The sequence below is a fragment of the Nannobrachium achirus genome (genome assembly GCF_963921795.1).
Source record: "Nannobrachium achirus genome assembly, chromosome: 3".
Lineage (NCBI taxonomy): Eukaryota > Metazoa > Chordata > Actinopteri > Myctophiformes > Myctophidae > Nannobrachium > Nannobrachium achirus.
This window is the reverse complement of record NC_137812.1, coordinates 25,566,329-25,586,961: the sequence shown is the minus strand read 5'-3', so window position 1 is coordinate 25,586,961 and position 20,633 is coordinate 25,566,329. Positions and strand designations below refer to the sequence as shown.

At 43.9% G+C, this 20,633-nt stretch overlaps 1 protein-coding gene across 3 annotated transcripts in view; it reads left to right on the top strand.

Moving 5' to 3' along the window:
- The first annotated feature begins 1,978 nt into the window (after positions 1-1,978).
- foxk1 (forkhead box K1) overlaps positions 1,979-20,633 on the top strand; it is a 34,037-nt gene continuing 15,382 nt past the window's right edge. For 2 of the 3 annotated variants that reach the window (XM_080721102.1, XM_080721101.1), the window contains exons 1-2: positions 1,979-2,552; positions 10,754-10,963. In XM_080721102.1, coding sequence (XP_080577228.1) covers positions 2,071-2,552; positions 10,754-10,963 — 692 coding nt within the window. In that variant the 5' untranslated portion in view covers positions 1,979-2,070. The remainder of the gene's footprint in view (positions 2,553-10,753; positions 10,964-20,633) is intronic. The other variant, XM_080721103.1, reaches the window with a different exon arrangement.

Sequence of the window (20,633 nt, the reverse complement as noted above, 5' to 3'; positions counted from 1 at the left end):
ATATTTCGACTACGACTCAGAGGTTAAGCACACAAAGTCACAAATATCAGTCACTCACACGCACACGCTACTGTATCATTGACACTATGGCTTCATGTACAGACTATGACTGTGAATACACTCATTTCAGTCTATCTCATATCCCAATGCCGCCTCCATGTGGACATCTGACTGAAAATCTCCTGTTTCTTGTCATGTGTGATGTGTGAATTTAGTTTACACTCCACTGCCGGAACACTGGCACTATCACTTCAAATCATGTATGACCTACTAACTGTATGACTGTGAATAATAATGTCTCAGAGTTATATTGCACTTTTCCAAGTATCCAAAGACGTACACTTTACATTGGGGAGGCAGAGAGAGAAGAGAGAGAGAGGGGGAAAATCTGCTTAAGGAAAAACACAATAGAAAAAGTTATGTTTAGAGTAAAATAAATAAAAATGGTAAAACAATGGGTGCAGGCTTTTAAGTTCCTAGACCATTGAATAACCCCCATTGCTGTTACACTGGCATAACCGCTTTATGTACAGTAGGACTGTGAAAACACAATACACTCTGGGTCTGCATGCTGTTAGTTATAGGCCTACTGTCTCTGCCTGCACTATCACTTGATTTCACCATTTTCTCCTTTGCTTCTTTTCAACGTTTTTTAGACACCAGTGTCTTGTTGAGATTCTGAAATGCTGTATAGCCTATATGTATTTATGTAGCTGATATTTACACTGTGTATTTATTAAAATGAAATCATTCTTGACCCTTAAATTCAATTCTTATAAAATAATTAAAAATGTACCACTTAAACCTCAGCATCTGTATTGTGGGGAAAGCTTTCGCAGAACTTTTTTTTACCAAGATTTTTTTTAAAGAATGACCGGCCCGCTCTACAAGTTCACAGCGCATCAGAGTAGAGTGAATATTTTCAAATAGACTATGTATATCTGTGGTTAAACTGATTTTGATATACCGTATTTAAAAAATAATTCTGGAGACCCACCAGAACCCCATCAACTTGGACCCCTGAGGGCCTGTGGACCCCACTTTGAGCCACCTGTAGATGCCTAGCCTGAGCCACTTCATCACACCAGAAGTGTCTTTTTAATTCCAATGACCCCCAAATTAATGTGTATTTGGCCACAGACACCCATCTGAAATTATTTAGTGCCAGGGATCCCTGCATTCAGATTTATTTTATTTTTTCCAAGCTCACAATCGTCAGCTATATTCAAATAGTCTCATTTATATATATTTAAAGTAGTTAAACAGATTTTTATGCCCCTGGGGGGGTCCCCGGAACCCACTTTGAGAACCACTGGCCAATACACTAGCCACGCCAAGCTATTGCTGGCCCAGTGACAGGTTAAAGTCATTACATTAATTAAGTCCATCATATAGGCAATTCATTCCATCATGATCACACTGACTTATTTTATTGATATCTTTTGCAATTCACTGAATTTTATGTAGCCTAGTATTTGCACAAGAGGCTGCAGGCGATCTGTGTTGTGTATCATTGTTATTTCTTTATATTCAACTTTCATTTTATAATGGGGGGGTCAATGGGTTCCTTTTTATTTTAAGTAGTCCTACACACATTGATATTGTTATCTGTCATTTGACATTTCCCCTCCTTCCTTCCTTCCTTTCCTGAAACTGCATTTCGTGGGAACATAAATTCCACCCACTTTTTTTTTTACACCCAGTAAAACTTGACAGTATGACAACAAACTGTGGAAGTTGAAGTTGAGTTCACGTTGGTTTACTACTAGCCTACTGTACTGTTACTACTACTACTCGTGGGCCTAGCAGAGTCCCGTCCTCCACCGAAAGGAGAGGAGAAAACAAAAAAGAAATCCATTCCTTATCTTCACATTGGCCCAGATGAATTCATGTTGTGTGTGTGTGTGTGTGTGTGTTCCTGGAGCCACGGAGCACACGAGCACCACTCTGCCCCTCTGGCCGAAACAAGTCTCTCACGTTGCAGTTCGAGCCCTGTGTGTGTCTGTGTTGGTGTTGACCCCCCTTCCACCACCACCACCTCCTCCTCCTCCTCCCTCCCGACAAAACAACATGGCAGATTACCGGGACGACACCGGGGCTCGCGCCCTGCTGGCCCTCCAGTCCGCCCCGTGCAGCCCCGTGCGGGTCTCGCACGGCTACCACCACCACCAGGGAGGCCCGGTGCTCTCCGCCGCCGCGCCCGGAGGAGGGCTGCTGCTGACGTCGGCCTCCTCCGCCCGGGACGGCGCGATGCGCCGCCTCGCGGCCCCTCAGCAGCAGGCCCTGGCGCGGCTGGAGGGCCGCGACTTCGAGTTCGTCATGCGCCAGAGGACGGTGACGGTGGGCCGCAACTCGTCGCACGGCTCCGTGGACATCAGCATGGGCCACTCGAGCTTCATCTCGCGGCGGCACCTGCAGATAACCTACGACGGGGACGAGGAGGCCGGCGGGGCCCGCGGCGGCTTCTCGCTGCGCTGCCTGGGGAAGAACGGCGTGTTCGTGGACGGCGTGTTCCAGCGGAGGGGCGCTCCGCCGCTGCTGCTGCCCCGAGAGTGAGTTCTAGTGGCCGGGGAGAGGGAGAGAGGAAGGTCCCCCCCGTTAGCATGTTAGCTTAGCACGTTAGCATGCTGTGGTTAGCAGCTTTGAGTTTGAGTTAATGGGAGAATTAGCCTCGTGGCTAGTTATTAGCCACTAGCGGCTAATAGCTCTGAGTTAGCTGTTGTAGCTACTAGCCACAGTGCTAATTCTCAAACTCAAAGCCATAGTAGCTGCATAGCATACATTCTGGCCTGCTAACTTAACACACGCTTTAGCTAATGCGTGGTTTGTGTTGTCGCCGTGCGACGGTGTCGCTCCGGTCGAAATTGGCACGTCTAATATAAGCTGATAGAGCAGCTACTTTTCGGCGAGCGACAGCGAAATCATGCTGTTGATGACCTTACAAACAAGCGCAGGCTGCGAAGTTTGCAAGTTTGACATTGCGAGGAGGAAACGTGTTTAAAAAGTTACACGTGAAGGCCAAATCAGCGGTGCTAAATGTAAACAAATTCCTCACAAGCAACAATTAAACAACAGGAGGATGCATGATCTATTCAGAGGTCATTCGTGGTTACTGTATTTGCTGTTTTTCATGGGTGGCCTAGGTTTGTTTACGTTGGTGATGTTTGTAAACAGTGGAGTACAACGCACCTATATTTTGTTCAGGCTACTGTAACACGTCTCTAGACTGTCAAGAACAAAGTGCACATTTTCCCGTCTACAAACCAAACACTTGAATTAAGACTTTATGTGACTTAAAACCTTTTTTAGCCTGTCCAGCTCAAACCGTAGATGTTGTTCCTTTTTATAATAATTGTTGTTTTGTCATGGGATGTGTGGTAATGTGTCGTAATAACCCGCGGGTGTCACGTTACGTTAACGTTCCAAGAAAGAAAGTCAGTCATGTTTCTAACACGCCGGTGGCGTTTTTACGTCACTGTTTCCAATGTAAACAACAGACCTGTGACAGTTGTATGCATCACATTGGGGCCTTTATTATGCCACCTTCTCACAAAGACACAGAACCCGAGACGTGGGCGTGTGTGTGTGTTGTTTACGCACAGTAGTTTTCATTCATCGTCGAGAGACTTTGACATGTTACCATTGATCGATTGGCATAGTGCGTGTGTGAGCGCGCGCACACGTGCGTCACGTGCGTGTGTGCTGTGTGCGTGTTTTTGTGTATATACTGTTCCAAGGGGCCGTGCCCTTGCGTCATCTGTTTGGCTGTCAAGTCTTTGTTTGTGGGTGTGTCGCACCGCAATCTGGAAGTATAATCTGACATCCTCATACCAGAGGGCCACATGGAGTAAACACAGGACACGCACGCATACTATGATAGCAGGTTTCTTTCTGTAGGTTCCCTGACTGCAGGGTTGATCTGGTGGTATCTGAGGTAATTAGTAGTGCACTGGCCCAGCCTCTTTGATGGCTGGATATAATTAGGCCAGTAGTGTGTGGCCTCTGGTTCAGTCAGTCTAGGTTAGACTCTGGGGTAGGGCAGGCGATTCCACCCTGATATACCAACACTGGCTGGCAGTTCACTCATACAATTACACTTAGGGGTGGGAACATAATGAAAATTACATGTCCAGGGTTTCCTGCAGCGCTTTATTGGCCAGGCGGGCCACCCGGCCTAAAAATCTGTATCACCCGGCCAAGAGTCTGGTGAAAATTATGCAAAAGTCCTCCTAAATGTGCGTTTGTGTTTGTTTAACAGTTTGGCTGCTCTTGGTAGCCAAACACGTTCACAGACGAGATAAGGTTTCCATGTTAACCCGCATCTCAGACGCTTGCTACGGGTGCTGGTGAAAGAAAAAACTGCATACGTCATGACGCAACGCAGCCAGAAGCAACCGAGAGCGGCCATTATCCATTGACTCCTATTCTATACTGAAACATAAAAACGGCTTTATCTCGAAATAAGGTGCAAATAACGCCGAGGAGGCCGAGATCAGCTTGTCTTCACGGCGACACTATGCCGTGATGGTCGGCCCCGGTTAGGATTTTAGTTTTCGCGACCGTTTGTAAACAAACAGATCTCCTTCCTGGATCGTCAGTGTACACCCACGTGCACACGCACGGAGCTTCCGGGGCTCTTCAAAATAAAGCGCAAGTGAATGGTGGCGTCCTGAGTGTTAACTCATTGAATGCCATTTCAAGATGGCCCCCAAGTACCAGACTGCCACTATCCTAGATTTCTAGTGCACGGATCAATTTTTAGTGCACGGATCGTGCACACCCATGCACCATATATGCATCATATGTGTAGTACTTTTTAACAGCTTTCAAACAAAAAAATCCGCTTGGAAATCCGTTCAGGCATTCATGAGATAGAAGCCTTCAAAGTCAGACAAAACAAACACTGCCACCTTCCAAATTTCTAGTGCACGGATCAATTCTTAGTGCACGGATCGTGCACGCCCATGCCTAGATCATGCACCATATGTGTAGTACTTTTTAACAGCTTTCAAACAAAAAAATCCGCTTGGAAATCCGTTCAGGCATTCATGAGATACAAGCCTTCAAAGTCAGACAAAACAGCCATTTTTGACATTTTGAAAGATGTGTTTGTTATGGGGCTAAACATGCAATTTCGCAATTGCGATCATGCCTAATACATTTGCGGCATTTTTAGAATTTTTTTTATAAAAAAAAATTTTGAGATTTTTTTTTTTTTTTTTTTTTCAAAATGGCTTCCAACTCGGGAAACTCGGGCTGTGGCAGCCTGGGAGTACTGTAATAACTCGTGAAACTCGTGCCTTGGCAGTCAATGAGTTAAGCAACTTCTTCTATGTTGAGGGCAAAAATAATGTTGATTAACAATATTATCGCGATAATCAGAATATGCTTAAAACTTAAAAGGCCACTTTTGTTAAGCGCTGTAACCCCCAGCGTCCCCATTCTTGGGGGGGAACGTTGGGCAAAAATAGCTGATCTATACAGTTTAGTGATGCATCATGTAAACATTTCTAACGTGCACTATTTTCAACTAGGGATGGACATCGGTATCGGCCAATATCAAAAATCGGCAGGTATCATAAAACCGGCCGAATCGGTGACCAGCAGGTCACTGACATAAATATCGGTTTTATGCCAATTGTGTCTATGGCACTGCACAGCATGATGCTCTGGTCCTGTGACTAAAGTAAACATTAGCAAGTAGCAGCCAGTCTACTTGGTGGCAGCCTACAGAATACAGATGATGCTGGTTACCTTTACAATGTAAGGATATATTCCATAATCCTGTGTCAATGTCGTCTCCAAAAAGGAGAAAAAATCACACCCGTGTGAACTGAGCGGTGGTCGTGGAGGCTGTGCAACAGCACTACTGGGTGGGTGCAGCGGGGTTAGTGTGCTTTACAATGCTGTAGTTTCTTCACACACTCTAATTTATTTGACCCTAAAACATTCAGTTTGTTAATAATAATAATAATACTTGACCACACATGCTGACCCACCCTTCCCCCCTGTGTGTGTGTGTGTGTGTGTGTGTGTGTGTGTGTGTGTGTGTGTGTGTGTGTGTGTGTGTGTGTGTGTGTGTGTGTGTGTGTGTGTGTGTGTGTGTGTGTGTGTGTGTGTGTGTGTGTGTGTGTGTGTGTGTGAGAACAACAGCGCACCTCCCTTAACATGTGTGGTCAGAAAAGGTACTGCATGCTTGAGGCTACATACACGGACGGCCGGACGGACGGATACCCACACACACGGCCACGTATAGGAGACGGTGTGACCACCGCTCAAAAAGCATGTGTCACCTGCTTTCCTCCTGCCTAGTCCAGACGGTCATATTAGACTGGATATTGTCTGTGATTTTTGAGCGGTGGTCACAACGCTCCTATACGTGGCCGTGTGTGTGGGTCTGTCTGTCTGTCACAGTCTGTCTGTCTGTCTGTATGTCTGTATGTCTGTCTGTCTCCGGGTCTGTAGCCTGCAGTAACCTTTTCTGACCACACATGTTAAGGGAGGGGCGCTGTTGCACACACACACACACACACACACACACACACACACACACACACACACACACACACACACACACACACACACACACACACCACCGCTCAGTTCACACGAGTGTGATTTTTCTAGTTCTTAGCTAAAGAAATCGGTATCGGAAAAATCGGTTTTGGGCAGGTCAGACCTTCATAAAACCGGCGGATCGGTATCGGACAAGAATTTTGCAATCGGTCCATCTCTATTTTCAACTTAACCTAAACACGGATACCTAAGTTGTTTTTGCTGCGTAATGTAAAAAGAAAAGTTACACTTACGTTTTTTTGTTGTTTGGGCTGAGATAACCTGGGGGATTTACCATCACATATTTTAATGTATAACGTTCAGTTATGGTGTAAATTAATTGAACTAGAGATTCGCGGCCGCTCATATCTAGAAATCGCGCCCTAACGGGCGCTCATATTTGATCATAGTCAAAGACACAGAACTGTTTTAAAGTAGTAGTGTTTCTGGCAATATCAGCAAAAAGACAAACGAACAGACAGACAGAGGAAATTTAATATATAGTGTGTTGTTACTTTGCTCTCTCTCTCTCTCTCTCTCTCTAGCCCCTGATACATGTGGCAATATTTTCATCAATATCAACCAGCAATGACCAGAGGCGTCAACTGGCACCAGTCATGTTGCCATACCTTATCAACAGGCATGAATGTATTTTAAGAAGAACATTTTATTTTTTCCCCCCTTTAGCCAAGGTATGGAAGTTGCCATACCCAATTGACGCCTCTGGTCGTTGCTGGTTAAATTGCTACGTGTATCAGGGGCTTCTCTCTCTGGTGGCCCCCTCTCTCTGTCCCGTACTGGGAAAGATCATAATGTCTGCACTACACTCTCCCTGCCACCAGGGGACACAGTAGGCTTACTACACTCAAAGTACACTGCACCGTGCGTGGAACTATTTGTAAGTATGTGTTTCGGCCGGAAGGTTTATAATGGATGTACTATGATGTCATTCGCGTCATAGCATTAAATTATTGTTTTGTTTAATTGTACATCGTGCAAGTACAATACGTTCAGGGAAAGCAGCTAGGAATGTAGGGGGGAAATGCAGCGATGTATGTGTGAATGGGGGAATGTGTAGAAGCAGTGGTGTGAGAGTCTATCAATGACATGCTTAAACGGCACCATGAGGCTGGGCTTGAATTAGTAAGGAGATAGATGAATTAAAAATCACACCCGTGTGTGTGTGTGTGTGTGTGTGTGTGTGTGTGTGTGTGTGTGTGTGTGTGTGTGTGTGTGTGTGTGTGTGTGTGTGTGTGTGTGTGTGTGTGTGTGTGTGTGTGTGTGTGTGTGTGTGTGTGTGTGTGTGTGTGTGTGTGTGTGTAGATCATGTGTACCGATTTTTGTGACATTTGAAAAAAATATGTAAAAAAAGAAAAGGAGCAAAAAGTGTGTTTTGGAGAAAATTCAAGATGGCGGAAAATCTATCCTGGCGCAAATGGGCGTGGCCTATATGGGGAGATGCGTCTTGACCCAAGGAATCCAGGGAAAAAATAATTTTAATTTTCCGATCTACGGTTCAAGAGTTACGGGGCAAAACGTAAAGTGGGCCGTTATAGCGCCACCATGAGGCCGAGTGATGTAATTATTTTTCGATTCATTCTTAAAATCATTATGAATCTCCTCTCCGAGGTTTGAAACTGTAGCTCCTATGGTTTACGAGAGAAAAATACTTGAAAGTGATTTCTTGCATTGTCCCATTATAAGTCAATGGGGACAATTAAGCGTCGTTTTTTGCCGATTACGTCGGCATGGTAAGGCGGATCGGAACGAAAGGTAATAGAACACCATTCCCGGCCGAGCCGCACATTTTGATGTATATATTGCGCGAGTGGCGTAAATGGTGCGGCACTAGTTACGCGCCGAAGTCAGGCTACATACACACAGACACACAGACAGACACACACACACACACACAGACCCACACAGCCACGTATAGGGAGCTGCACACAGCTCCAAAAATGGTGGGCTCCACTGTACTTAAATTGATCTGACTTTGGAGAGGTCATTGCACTAATTCCATAATATAATACAGTACAGAAGAAGTCAAATTATTTTGTTCATAAAACATGATTTAGAAATACAGAACGCAGAGGCTGATCCTAAAACCTTAGATCGTAGTGTTACATAAACATTATTCAACACAAGTATTTTACTCTATAGTTGTACGTTTTGATGCAAGAGAGAGAGAGGACTGTCTGCCTTAGTCATGTCAGACCGATACCAGCTGTAGACAATCCATCTATTTCTGTCTGCCCACATCATTGAATGTTGTCTATAGAAACACACGTAGATTCCACAGTTCATCATTCATTATACTTAAAACAAAGAGTAGCTGTTTTGTGAGCATATTATCGTTTCATTTACTAAGACCTTCTTGTCGGCAGTATTCCAAGGTTTTATTTGTTACATACATCCAAATATACAGCTAGTACAGCCAGCCGGTCCCTCAACTTTGTAGCAACGATAACAAAAGAGAGAATTAAACATGGTGTGTGTGTTCTAAATAATGCTATGTTTCGGGCGCTTAGACAAGTTCTTTTTCTCAAATGGTTTGTTTGTGTTTATCAAATAGAGTGTGTGTGTGTGTGTGTGTGTGTGTGTGTGTGTGTGTGTGTGTGTGTGTGTGTGTGTGTGTGTGTGTGTGTGTGTGTGTGTGTGTGTGTGTGTGTGTGTGTGTGTGTGTGTGTGTGTGTGTGTGTGTGTGTGTGTGTCACCTATCCCCCCTCTGCTGTCTGTCCATCTCTCTTCCTCCTTTCACCCGTTTCTTTTCCCACCTATTTAACCTGCATTGTCTCCGCTCTCCTCCTGAATCTCATTTTCTCCGTCGTCCTCCTCCCCATCCATTAACCCCACTACTCCCATCTCCCTCGGCTCTCAGTTCCCACTCCCTGCCTTCTCTTGCGTCTCTCTGGACCAGTGTTGATTTCGTCGATTAAAACTACGACGAAAAATGTTTGTTACTGAAGAAAACGAAATATAAACTAAACTAAATAAAACCTAAGCTATGACGAAATATATTGACAACTTTGTCAACAAATAAAAACTAGACTAAAGTTTCACGGTAGGGACTAGTGGAGAAGAGATCCAGTAGAACTAAAAGACAAGTCGTTCTATGTTTGGTTGCACTCGGGTGTTGCACTCTGGAAATGGCCGATCTACAAGTTCACAAGCGACGCGTTGTGAGCTTGTAGATCGGCTATTTTCAGAGTGCAACCAAGTGTGTAAAATCAGCCATTACGACACCATCAAGGCCTGCCAAAAACGTTTTGTCAACAAAATCAACTGTACATTTAGTCAACTAAAATATTTTGATATTTAGTCCACTAAAACTAGACTAAAACATTTCAGACGACTAAAATATGACTAAAACTAAATAACTAAATTGCATTTTATTCAAAAGACCGCAACTTAAACTAAATCAAAAAATCACACCCGTGTGAAGTGGAGCTGTGTGTGTGTGTGTGTGTGTGTGTGTGTGTGTGTGTGTGTGTGTGTGTGTGGATCATGTGTACCGATTTTTGTGACGTTTGAAGAAAATATGTAGGAAAAGGAGCAAAAAGTGTGTTTTGGAGAAAATTCAAGATGGCGGAAAATCTATCATGGCGCAAATGGGCGTGGCCTATATGGGGAGATGCGTCATGACCCAAGGAATCCAGGGAAAAAATATTTTAAATTTTCCGACCTACGGTTCAAGAGTTACAGGCCAAAACGTAAAGTGGGGTGTTATGGCGCCACCATGCGGCCAAATGACACAAGTATTTTTTATTAAATCCTTGAAATCATTATGAACCTCCTCTCCAAGTCTTGAAACTCTAGCCCCTATGGTTTGCGAGAGACAAATAATTGAATGTGAGTTTTTGCAATTCCCATTATAAGTCAATGGGGAAAATTAATTCACTAATAAATTAATATCAATTAAACTATAGAACCTTTCTCTTAGAAAAGTAATAGCCCACGATTCCCGAGTAAGCCGGTCGATTTGACATATGGCGCGAGTGTGTGGTGGCAAAACTGTGGGACTAGTGGCGTGCCGAAGTTTAGGAAGTTCAGGCTACATACAGACAGACACACACACAGACACACACACAGACACACAGACCCACACAGCCACGTATAGGGAGCCTGTGCTTCACACAGCTCCAAAAATCTGCTGCCAAAATTAACCCGCTGCCCCTGGACCTCCTCTCTCCCCATGCAGGTGTGTGTTCCGCTTCCCCAGCACGGTCATAAAGATCCAGTTCATGTCGCTGCTGGAGGCCGAGGAGCAGCGGGAGGAGGAGCAGCCCTCGCCGCCTCCCCGCCCGCTCTTCCCTCACATCTCGCCCCTCAAGATCAGCATTCCCACCATGCACGAAGAACACCTCCGGCCCTTCAGCCCGCCGCTGCACTCGCCCACGGGCACCATCAGGTGAGATGCGACCTCGTGCACTGCACACACACACACAAACAAACAAACACACGCACGTTAGTTCTACGCACAGCACTTGCAGACCATAGACTGTAAAAAAATATGTTTCTATGCTGCGAAAATTACGCTCATTGGTAGAAATGGTACCATCTCGAATGCTATTGTCTGCCAACGGTCACGTGCAACCGCAGGGATACTTGGGAGAATGTGGTGGTGTTGAGCTTTCCGAAAATAAAGCACGCAAAGAAGAATCATCGCAAGCCTATGATCATCACAAGCCCCTCCTACAGCATACCCTGCTTTAAGACCGGGAACGCAAAATGCGTTTTTACCTTTCAGGCCGGGAACGCAAAATGCTTTTTATCCTTTCAGACCGGGAACGCAAAATGCGTTTCCTGCGTTTCCTGTAGTTTTTACCCTCTTCTGGTCTCGTGGCCAATGAAATGCATCAGGAGGCGATGACGTATGCTTAGCAAAGCAAAGCATTCTGGGATTTCTTTTTGGCTTTGCATAACTTTATTTGTCGGAGAATCCCAGTGCGCACAAGAACAGCTTCTCATAGCGGCGAAATGAAAGACGCGTTGAGCGAAGGCAAACCGGACCCGCTGGAATTGGCATTGTTATTGTTACGTAATATGTTTGAAAACGACGACGATGATGAAGAAGTGTTTCATGGATTTCATGAGGACTGGATTACTTTTCACGGATGCACTTTGAGACGAGACCAACACGTTAGCCGAACAGCTAGTCAACCCCAAACTCCAGAACAACAGATTTGCAGCTATCTGGAGGTAATAACACTTATAAAATGATTATGATGATATGGTTCATTCATTCACATACACAGGCGCACACACACACACACGCACGCACATATAATAATAATGACAAATGTCGCTCGCCAGATTTACCGTTATATGGAGCTAACAACTAGAATTGAATATATTCAATAAGAATGTTTTGGTGCTTGTTGTTTCTTGTCAAAGTGGTGGCCTATGGTGTAAGGCCTATGGTGTAAGGTCTCAAATATTTGCTAATTATGTTTCTATGAGCTACATAGGCTGAGAAATATATTATTTATTAGACGTTTTATAAGATTTATTACAATTTTTGATTTTGCAGATTTCTTTTTAAAAAATGATAAAGGTCTGGACCATGACAAATAATTTCCCATGAAAGCCAAAGGTGTAAGCTATCAAACAGTTTTGAAATTTTGTTTCTAGCTGCTACAGAGGCTGAGAAATAAATGTTTTAGTAGACGTTGACACCTCTGAAGTTTTCCATAAAATCTCAGGTTTTAGGGGTATTTTTCCAATCGGCCATAGGTTTTTAAGGCTTTTTTCCAGGCGGACTTAGGTCTAAATGGGTTAACATCACTTATAATATAAATTGGACCATATTTTCACAAAACATGTTGCTTGGAGAACATGTTGCTTTTGGTACCAGAACAGCCCAACTGGCAGCCAATCATAGGAACTTTCAGTTCCGTGTTTGCTTCATTTTAAATCTGGACTACTGGCCCCCTGTTGCAGACATGCATACATCACGTAACACCGCTTTATCACCACATAATATTTGCATTCTATGCCAATCATGACACAAACATCAGTTTAAATGATTGCTAAATAATTGCACGAGATAAACACTCCTTGTGTGAAGGACCTTAAGGAGCACACTAGCACTGCATAGAATGCTTTGATAATCGCTAGTATGACTACATATGGAAGTACAGATGTCACATATTGCACCCTGCTTCCATCTTCACATTACATGCTTGACAATGCAAGAGACCCGAGCATCTTCATGTCGAACACTTGCTTGAGATGGGCAATGCAACCTTGTGTACTTTATTGTATTGTTATTGTTGCTGCAAAGTTTACGTTATCATCTATTTTTAATACATCTTAAGAGAAGAGTAGAATTCAATTGACTTGATTTTGGAGAGAATGTACGCCAGAATGGTCCTTCGAGTTATTTTCCGCACTGTACTTGTTCTTAGCCCTGCTCATTAACACATCGGGTGCCCCTGGATTGCCCCATTTATCCCCTCTCGCTGCCCAGGCCCACCACCATTGTATTGAATCCGGCCCTGCTGCGTCAATGCATGCGTCATGACGTCACTTGGTCACATGAGCGCAGACAGGATGTTGTTGTGTAACTTTCTGTAGGGACCAGTGTTGATCATAACTGTTCATTGCCGATCAAAAGTTTGACATTTTGCCACACCCTGCCACAGTTTTAGCCATAAAACAAACATCAGAGATAAAGGGCGTTAAAGATGGGGAAATGCATTGGAGTATATGGAGAAAAACGGCCGCGGGATGCTCTCAGCGTCGACTCGAAGCGACTAGCGGCTAATGGGCTACATCCATGCGTAGCCCCAACCTAACGGTGAGATTTAAAGTTAATACTGTAAACACGCCAACGCGTCATGGGCCTCCAGAGACATCAAAGAGATTGGCGTGTAGACACCTCGTGGGCATCCCATGAGTTAAGCTGTCACCAACATGATATACATATTGACCTCGCCCGGCGGTGTTGGTCATTAGCTCGACTTTGTATCGCCATGGTAAATGCTTGTCCATTTTGTCAGGGAAGCACGGGCTCAGTTGTGAGTCAAGTTGCTCTGTGTGGGGGCTGGATGTGGCATCAAAAGAATGCCACTGTGATGGACAAGTCACTGCTGTAAGACATGGATTAACCCAATTTAGCTATTGAAAAATAGCAGATATACAAGCTCACAGCGCGGCACCGAGTGCCGCGCTGCAAGCTTGTAGATCTGCTATTTTTGAAAAGTCGTAAAAATGTGTGCAAATCTTTGAATGTATGTATTTTTCAAGCGAGCATTAACTCAAATTTTGCTTCTGGGGGGGTCTAAATATTTTAAGATGGGGGTACGTGGCCAAATACATATCATGAAGGGGTCAGACTAGCAACATTTTCAGAAGCGTCCTCCCGAAACAAGAATGGTCTCAGATATTTCATGAAAGCAAAGATGCTAGGCTGTATGATAATGATGATGATGCCTAAATATCGGCTAATTTTACATACTGTGTTACATTTCTTTGGTTGGAAACTGAGCACTTGACTAGTCGCAAATCACAGTTTGGGACAAAGTTATTCATCATGAGATTTGCTTTATTCCATGTGTAAGGGCTTTATCGATGAACAGCACCTTTGGTTTTGTGCAGTGAAATGCAGTATATTAACCACATAAGTCCTATTTTATAATTAATAAAAAAATAGCAGATGCGCTTTTTTTGCAATCTTTTGCCTATAATAACCATGGCCAAGATGGGGACGCCAGGCTGTATAAGTCCCCTTTTGATGTCTTGAGCTTGTGAAACCGCACGTTTTTCTGAAACGCAAGTGTTTCTGTCAGTGTGGTAGCTTTCGTAGAAATCCTTTTCCTCCTCCTGTGTGTGTGTGTGTGTGTGTGTGTGTATGTTCTGCCTCCTCTTCTCTTCGTTCTGCATGTGCTGTTGCATGCAGCCACGGGTGTCGCACCAAATTCTGGGCCCTGGGTACAAGGATTCACTGCGTGTTCTTCATAGGGGGAGGGGGTTTAACCCATTAAAAAATGCAGATATACAAGCTCGCAGCGCGGCACCGAGTGCAGCGCTGCAAGCTTGTAGTTCTGCTATTTTTGAAAAATCGTGACATTTTTAAGGTTTTTTGAAAAACCTATGTTTCTATGTCAGTGGTGCTCAAAACCTTTCATGTGAAGGACCCCCGAAATGATAAGTATTTGGCTAGGACGCTTAAAAAAATACATAGGATTTGCACAAATTTTTACGACTTTTCAAAAATAGCTGTGAGCTTGTAGATCTGCTATTTTTCAATAGCTAAAGTATAAAATAACGAAGGCCCCTCCACTTTGGGCCCTAGTAACTCAGTCCCAGTCCCCCCCCCCCTTGTGACGCCCCTGCATGCAGCACATGTTGCTGTGTGTCTGTCTAGCAATAAGCATGAATGAGAAACGTGGTTGGTGTGTGCGCCCTCTGGTGGCTTTGTTCCCAGAGTATGCACTGCAGTCCACCAATGTGAGCTTGTGTACACACACCTTATATGGAAGGGCTGCAGCTTCCAGCCATGCGATTGGCTCTAGGGCAGATTGTTTTGCCTGTGGACCCTTTTTTCTTTTCTTTTTTTCTTTTTCTGTCCAGTTGTGGCTTCCTTTCGAGAGCCCCCGACACCTCCCCCTTGCCCTTCAACCCCTGCGCACACACACACACACACACACACACACACACACACACACACACACACACACACACACACACACACACACACACACACAGTTAGACTCTCTCGTCTCCACCACTTTAACTGTGGCCTTTTTCGGGCAGTCTCTTGCTGACACTTTCAGCACCAGTGCCCACATATACACAAAGTAGGCATGATGTACACACACACACAGATGCTCAAAACAATAACACTGGGTCGGCATGGTGACATTTAGAGTCACTCATCTTGTTAGACAAGTTAATTGTGGTTACACTAACACTACTCTCTGCCACCACTCGTATGAAGAAAGTCGGCCTAGCTACTTAAGTATGGGGCGTCTCAAGGCAGTGTGTTTTGTGTAATGATGCAATATGGGATAGAGTGGCGGTCGTTAAAAGCGTTGTTAAAGAGTGTTTTGGGCATAATTGTGTCCCGAGATGTATTGTCTGCCTTTCACCACTCTACCACACACACACATACACACACACACACACACATACAGTCACTCCCATAACTATGATTCACTCGCTGATGCCAAAGGCAAATCAAAACACACATACTCGCTTGCCCAGAAACCACTGTTTACTTTAGAAGAAGCAGTTGTGTGTGTGCGGCGCGCACATGCATGTGTGTGTATGCGTTATGTAATGTGTTATTATTACTGTGTAGTTGTGTTCTCAGTCAATGTGGCTACAGATAAAACCTAGTTAATAATTAGCCTGCAGTGTGTGTGTGTGTGTGTAGTAGAGGGTTAATGTTCATTTTGTGTACTTAAAGACCTATCGACCTGAGCCACAATAATCCCAGCAAACAACAGCAGCTGAACTGTGTGTGTGAGTGAGCACACTTTAAGCTGCTGATTCCCAGCCTGTGGACCGGGGCCCACTGGTGGGATGTGAGGGTATTGCAAGTGGGCCCCCAAATAATTGGCAAAACACTTAAAGGACCAGGTCACCTCTGGGACAACCAGATCTTATTTTATTGTTGTGTGGGACACGATCAACACAATCCTGAGTTATTTTTTGTGTTCAATCTGTGTTTTTAGATATTTTAGTATTTCAGCCGATTTCAGCATGCTACAACTGGTCATATGATGCAAAATGCAGTTGTAGCATGCTGAAATACTAACACTCTCGAGAGTCAACTAGGGATGGGACAATATGAACATTTCATATCACGATTATTGTGACAAAAGAAATCGCGATTTACGATATCATCGCGATAATCAAAATCCATTATCCTGGGGCAGAACATTTGCCAAAAAATAGCAGATCTACAGGCTTACAATGTGTCGCAACGCAAAGCGTTGTGAGCTTATAGATCGGCTATTTTTTGGCAAAGACATTTTGATAGAGTGAAAAAAAATACTGTATCAAGTACGTAAATTATAATACCTTTTACCAATTATAGAGGGTTCAAGTGGTACCGGATATGCAGCTCGGCAAATAAAAGGTGAATTGATCCCAGTGCATTGACGGAGGACAATATCACGATAAATTTAATCACCAAGATACTATTATCGTGAGTGTTTTTTTTTACCACGATAAATGATAATATCGCTTATCGTCCCATCCCCAGAGTCAACACATGCATGTCTGAATGTTTACTACTGCCAGACAGTCGAGGAGAGAAAACAAATAGTTACATTTCCAAATCCACAACTATTCATGGAAGACTGCAGTTGTTGTGAGCTAGACACTCCATTCAATTGCATGTTATCACATAGCTGATTACAGGCTATTCGGGTAAATGGCTGAGGTTCTCACCAGTCACCAGACATTGCTTTTTTGTGTGTGTGTGTGTGTAAAATATAGACGTGGATAAGATAGGCAGTCAGCAAAGTAGCACCTACTGAAAAAAAGGATCTGGTCAAGGCATATATATATATATAGATATATGTCACGTTTTTTTTTTTTTAGTTTCAGTGAAATTGAGAACAGGAGCGCTCGTCGTGGGGCGGAACAAGCGGTCGCTTTGATCCACAACGACAACATAGCGTCGGCAGGAATGATAGCGCCTCACCCCACGGAGGTTAGGGTTATTCATAGTTTTACTGAGTTTAAGGTTAGGGTTAGGGTTTAGAGTTAGGCATAGTAAGCTAATGGCTAAACACAGCCGAGCTGGGCTAGTAGATAAACAACGAGAGTTGTCGCAAACGAGTGACGTCAGCGACTGCACAAGTGAATGGCTGTTGTCGCCATCTCATGGTGACTACGCAGAATTATACAGGTGCGCTGATAAGAGACTATCAAGGTGAATTGATCCAGGTGGTGTTAGGGGTGTGTGGTGAACGACAAAACGAGCGCTCTTACCCCAATCTCACTGAGTTACCCAAACTGACTTTAACATATATACAGTATATATATGTTTTTTGATCATTCAAATATTCATTTCAGTCTGTCATATTACACAGAGGCATTATTGCGACCGAAGGTCGCATATACTCTGAAGAACCGTGTCGCTTGAGTGTCCTTCCTTCCGTATCCTCTGTGATGTCAGTGTGATGTCAGCGAGTTGTGACATCACTTCCTGTACAGGGCGGCTACACAAAATGTGGATAACACTATATATGGAGATAGTCCAGTCCATCTGGAACACAGGGTAGTGTTCCAAACATCTAGGCGGATAATCCAGCTTTTGCAGCGTCACAGGTTCAAGTCCTGACTTGCGACCTCAAGTCCCCATCTCTTCCTGTACGGGGCGGCTAAACAAGACTAAGAAAGACAAAAAAAAAGAGAAGGATACACAAGACTAAGAAAGACAAAAAAAGAGAAGAATAAAAAAGAAAAAAAGAAGGAGGATGATAAAGATACCAAAAGGAGAGAGAAGAAAGGGTACAATGTACAATGTGCGGTATCCTCCTCCGATCTGATACGGGCGGCTGGACTTAGATCACCTATGAAAGGATGTCCATGAAAGAATGTCCATCCACCTGGAGAAAAGAAAATGTAACAAGGAGGTGGCAACGGGCGGCCAGATAAAGTTATTAGGCCTGGATCCAACTTTAAGTCGATGTATCAAACCGGTACTCGAAACGTACTTAGAATTTAACATATTTTCTAAAGTAAATATGGGGGCGGCTGTGTTAAGAACGTTTCGTTGTCAAGCTCAACGTTGGGCATTTGGACCTATACATGGAGAAATGGAGCGAATCTGTTTGGCTTAAACATGGAGATGTGGATAACACTATATATGGAGATAGTCTAGTCCAATATGTCATATGGGACTACCGTCATAGACAGTAGCCATTGTTAATCCTGAGTCAATGGCTGACTGTCTGTACAGGAAGTGATGTCACATGACATACTTTTTATGCCCATATATGAGTCCTAACATGGAGATGTGGATAACACTATATATGGAGATAGTCTAGTCCAATATGTCATATGGTGACAGGATGCATCACAGTGTGGTTTGGTAACGTGACTGTTCAAGACAGTAAACAGTTACAGAGAATTGTGAAGAGAGCTGCCAAAATCATTGGCACAGAATTACCACAGCTACACACAATCTATAACACACGCTGTAAGAAAAAGACAGAGAACATCTTAAAGGACAGCAGTCATCCCGCCCATTCCCTGTTCTATCTCCTCCCATCCAAAAAAAACTTTACCAGAGCATCTCATCGCACACCACCCGTCTCAGTAATAGTTTTTATGCTCAAGCAATCAGGTTGCTTAACGAAGAGATGAAAGCGAGACCTAGGTAGTCATGTGCACTGTACGCAGTTTTTAAACTGTACACTGTTACACTGTATGGTTTTTGTTGTTTTTGGGTTGTCTTGGGTGACTTGTTGTTGTCTTGTTGTTGTGGGTTGATGTTTTTGTGTGTAATAAGGCTGAGAGTGCTCCTGGCACAAGCATTTCATTGTATGTCTGTACCTGTATGGATATGCATGTGACTAATAAACCTGAACCTGAACCTGAACCTGAACCTGGAACTACCGTCATAGACAGTAGCCATTGTTAGGTCGGAGTCAATGGCTGTCTGTACAGGAAGTGATGTCACATGACATACTTTTTATGCCCATATATGAGTCCTTCTGTACCACATCTCCATGTTTAGGCAAACTCCACACAGAAAGGCCCTATCGCCAACCCAACCTAGGGTGTGAGCGATAGGGCCTTTCTGTGTGGAGTTTGCATGTTCTCCCCGTGTCTCCTAGGGTTGATACCCTCACAAAAACATGAACAAACTCCCCCCAGAATGACAACAACTAGAATCGTCAGAGAAACGCTGTGGTTGGCCAGATGGTCAAGAATTGGCGCGACCTCGCCCTTTAGGGCGAGGTTGCATGTCACCCTCAGGTGTCTTACTAGTGGTATCCACAACCTGTGACCAGAAGGAAGGCAACGGCTAAAATGTTGACCTCATTCTCCTATCTTTTGACCAAACTCTAATCAGATGTTACCGTTTAGAGTTCGGATGATGCTTGCATCAAAACTAACCAGAGTCCTCTCGAAATCACTGAAACGTAGAGTTTAATTGCCAGACAATCTTACTGAGGTTATAGTGTGTATGTGGATTGAGAGATGCATAGATACACATCTCTCTTCTCTGCCACCTTTCAAATATAGCTGTGTAATCTTATAGCTTCTAGAGGAAACACAAATGATACCCATTCACACGTTTCTGGCTTAGTACAGAGCGGCCACAGACTCTCCTTTGAAAGCAGGCTATAGTGTGTGTGTTAATATAAACCCCATTTTAGTTGGGACGAGATTAAACTGGCCCTAGAATAGTGCTCTTTCTTTCAACATAAACAGTTAAGATTAATGTTTTTGGTTTTATATAATATGTATATATATATATATATATTAAACCTGGGCCGTTATCGGCGTTATCGTGCTGCGTTAACGTGAGACTCTTGTCGGCGGTAAAAAAAAATATCGTCGTTAATCGCGGATCAAAGTTGGGTCTGGGAGCTGCATGCGCAATGACATCACACACAGGACACGCTGCCTTGTTTTGTTAGATGCAGTCAACATGTTGTCTAGGCAGAGGCGTTATAAATTATGGCTGTATATTTCACAACAATGTGCCTGTTAATGTCACACTGTCATTGGCTGCACCTGTGTGCTGTGCTAGTTTTGATAATGAGACGTCAGCTTTACCTATATTCAGTTGTTATTACTCAAACTCACTGCATGGACAGACATGTCTCCCCGTTCTGTCTCCGAGCTAGAGTGCCCTAAAAGGGTTTTCAAGCCGCCTCCTCCTACCACGTTCTGACTGTCGTGATCATTGCCGTCACAAAACAAGCTGCATGTTTAAAGTGCTCCATGTTGTTAAATGCTCCCCTTAGTCCCCTATAAATCACTTGTGCAACTTTGCAAGAAAGAAACGTGTGTAAATCCGTTGATAGAAGTGCAGCAGCAGCTCCAACCACAAGGAAGCACAAAGTAGCCTACACTGTAAAAAACGTTTTTTTTTTTTTTATAAA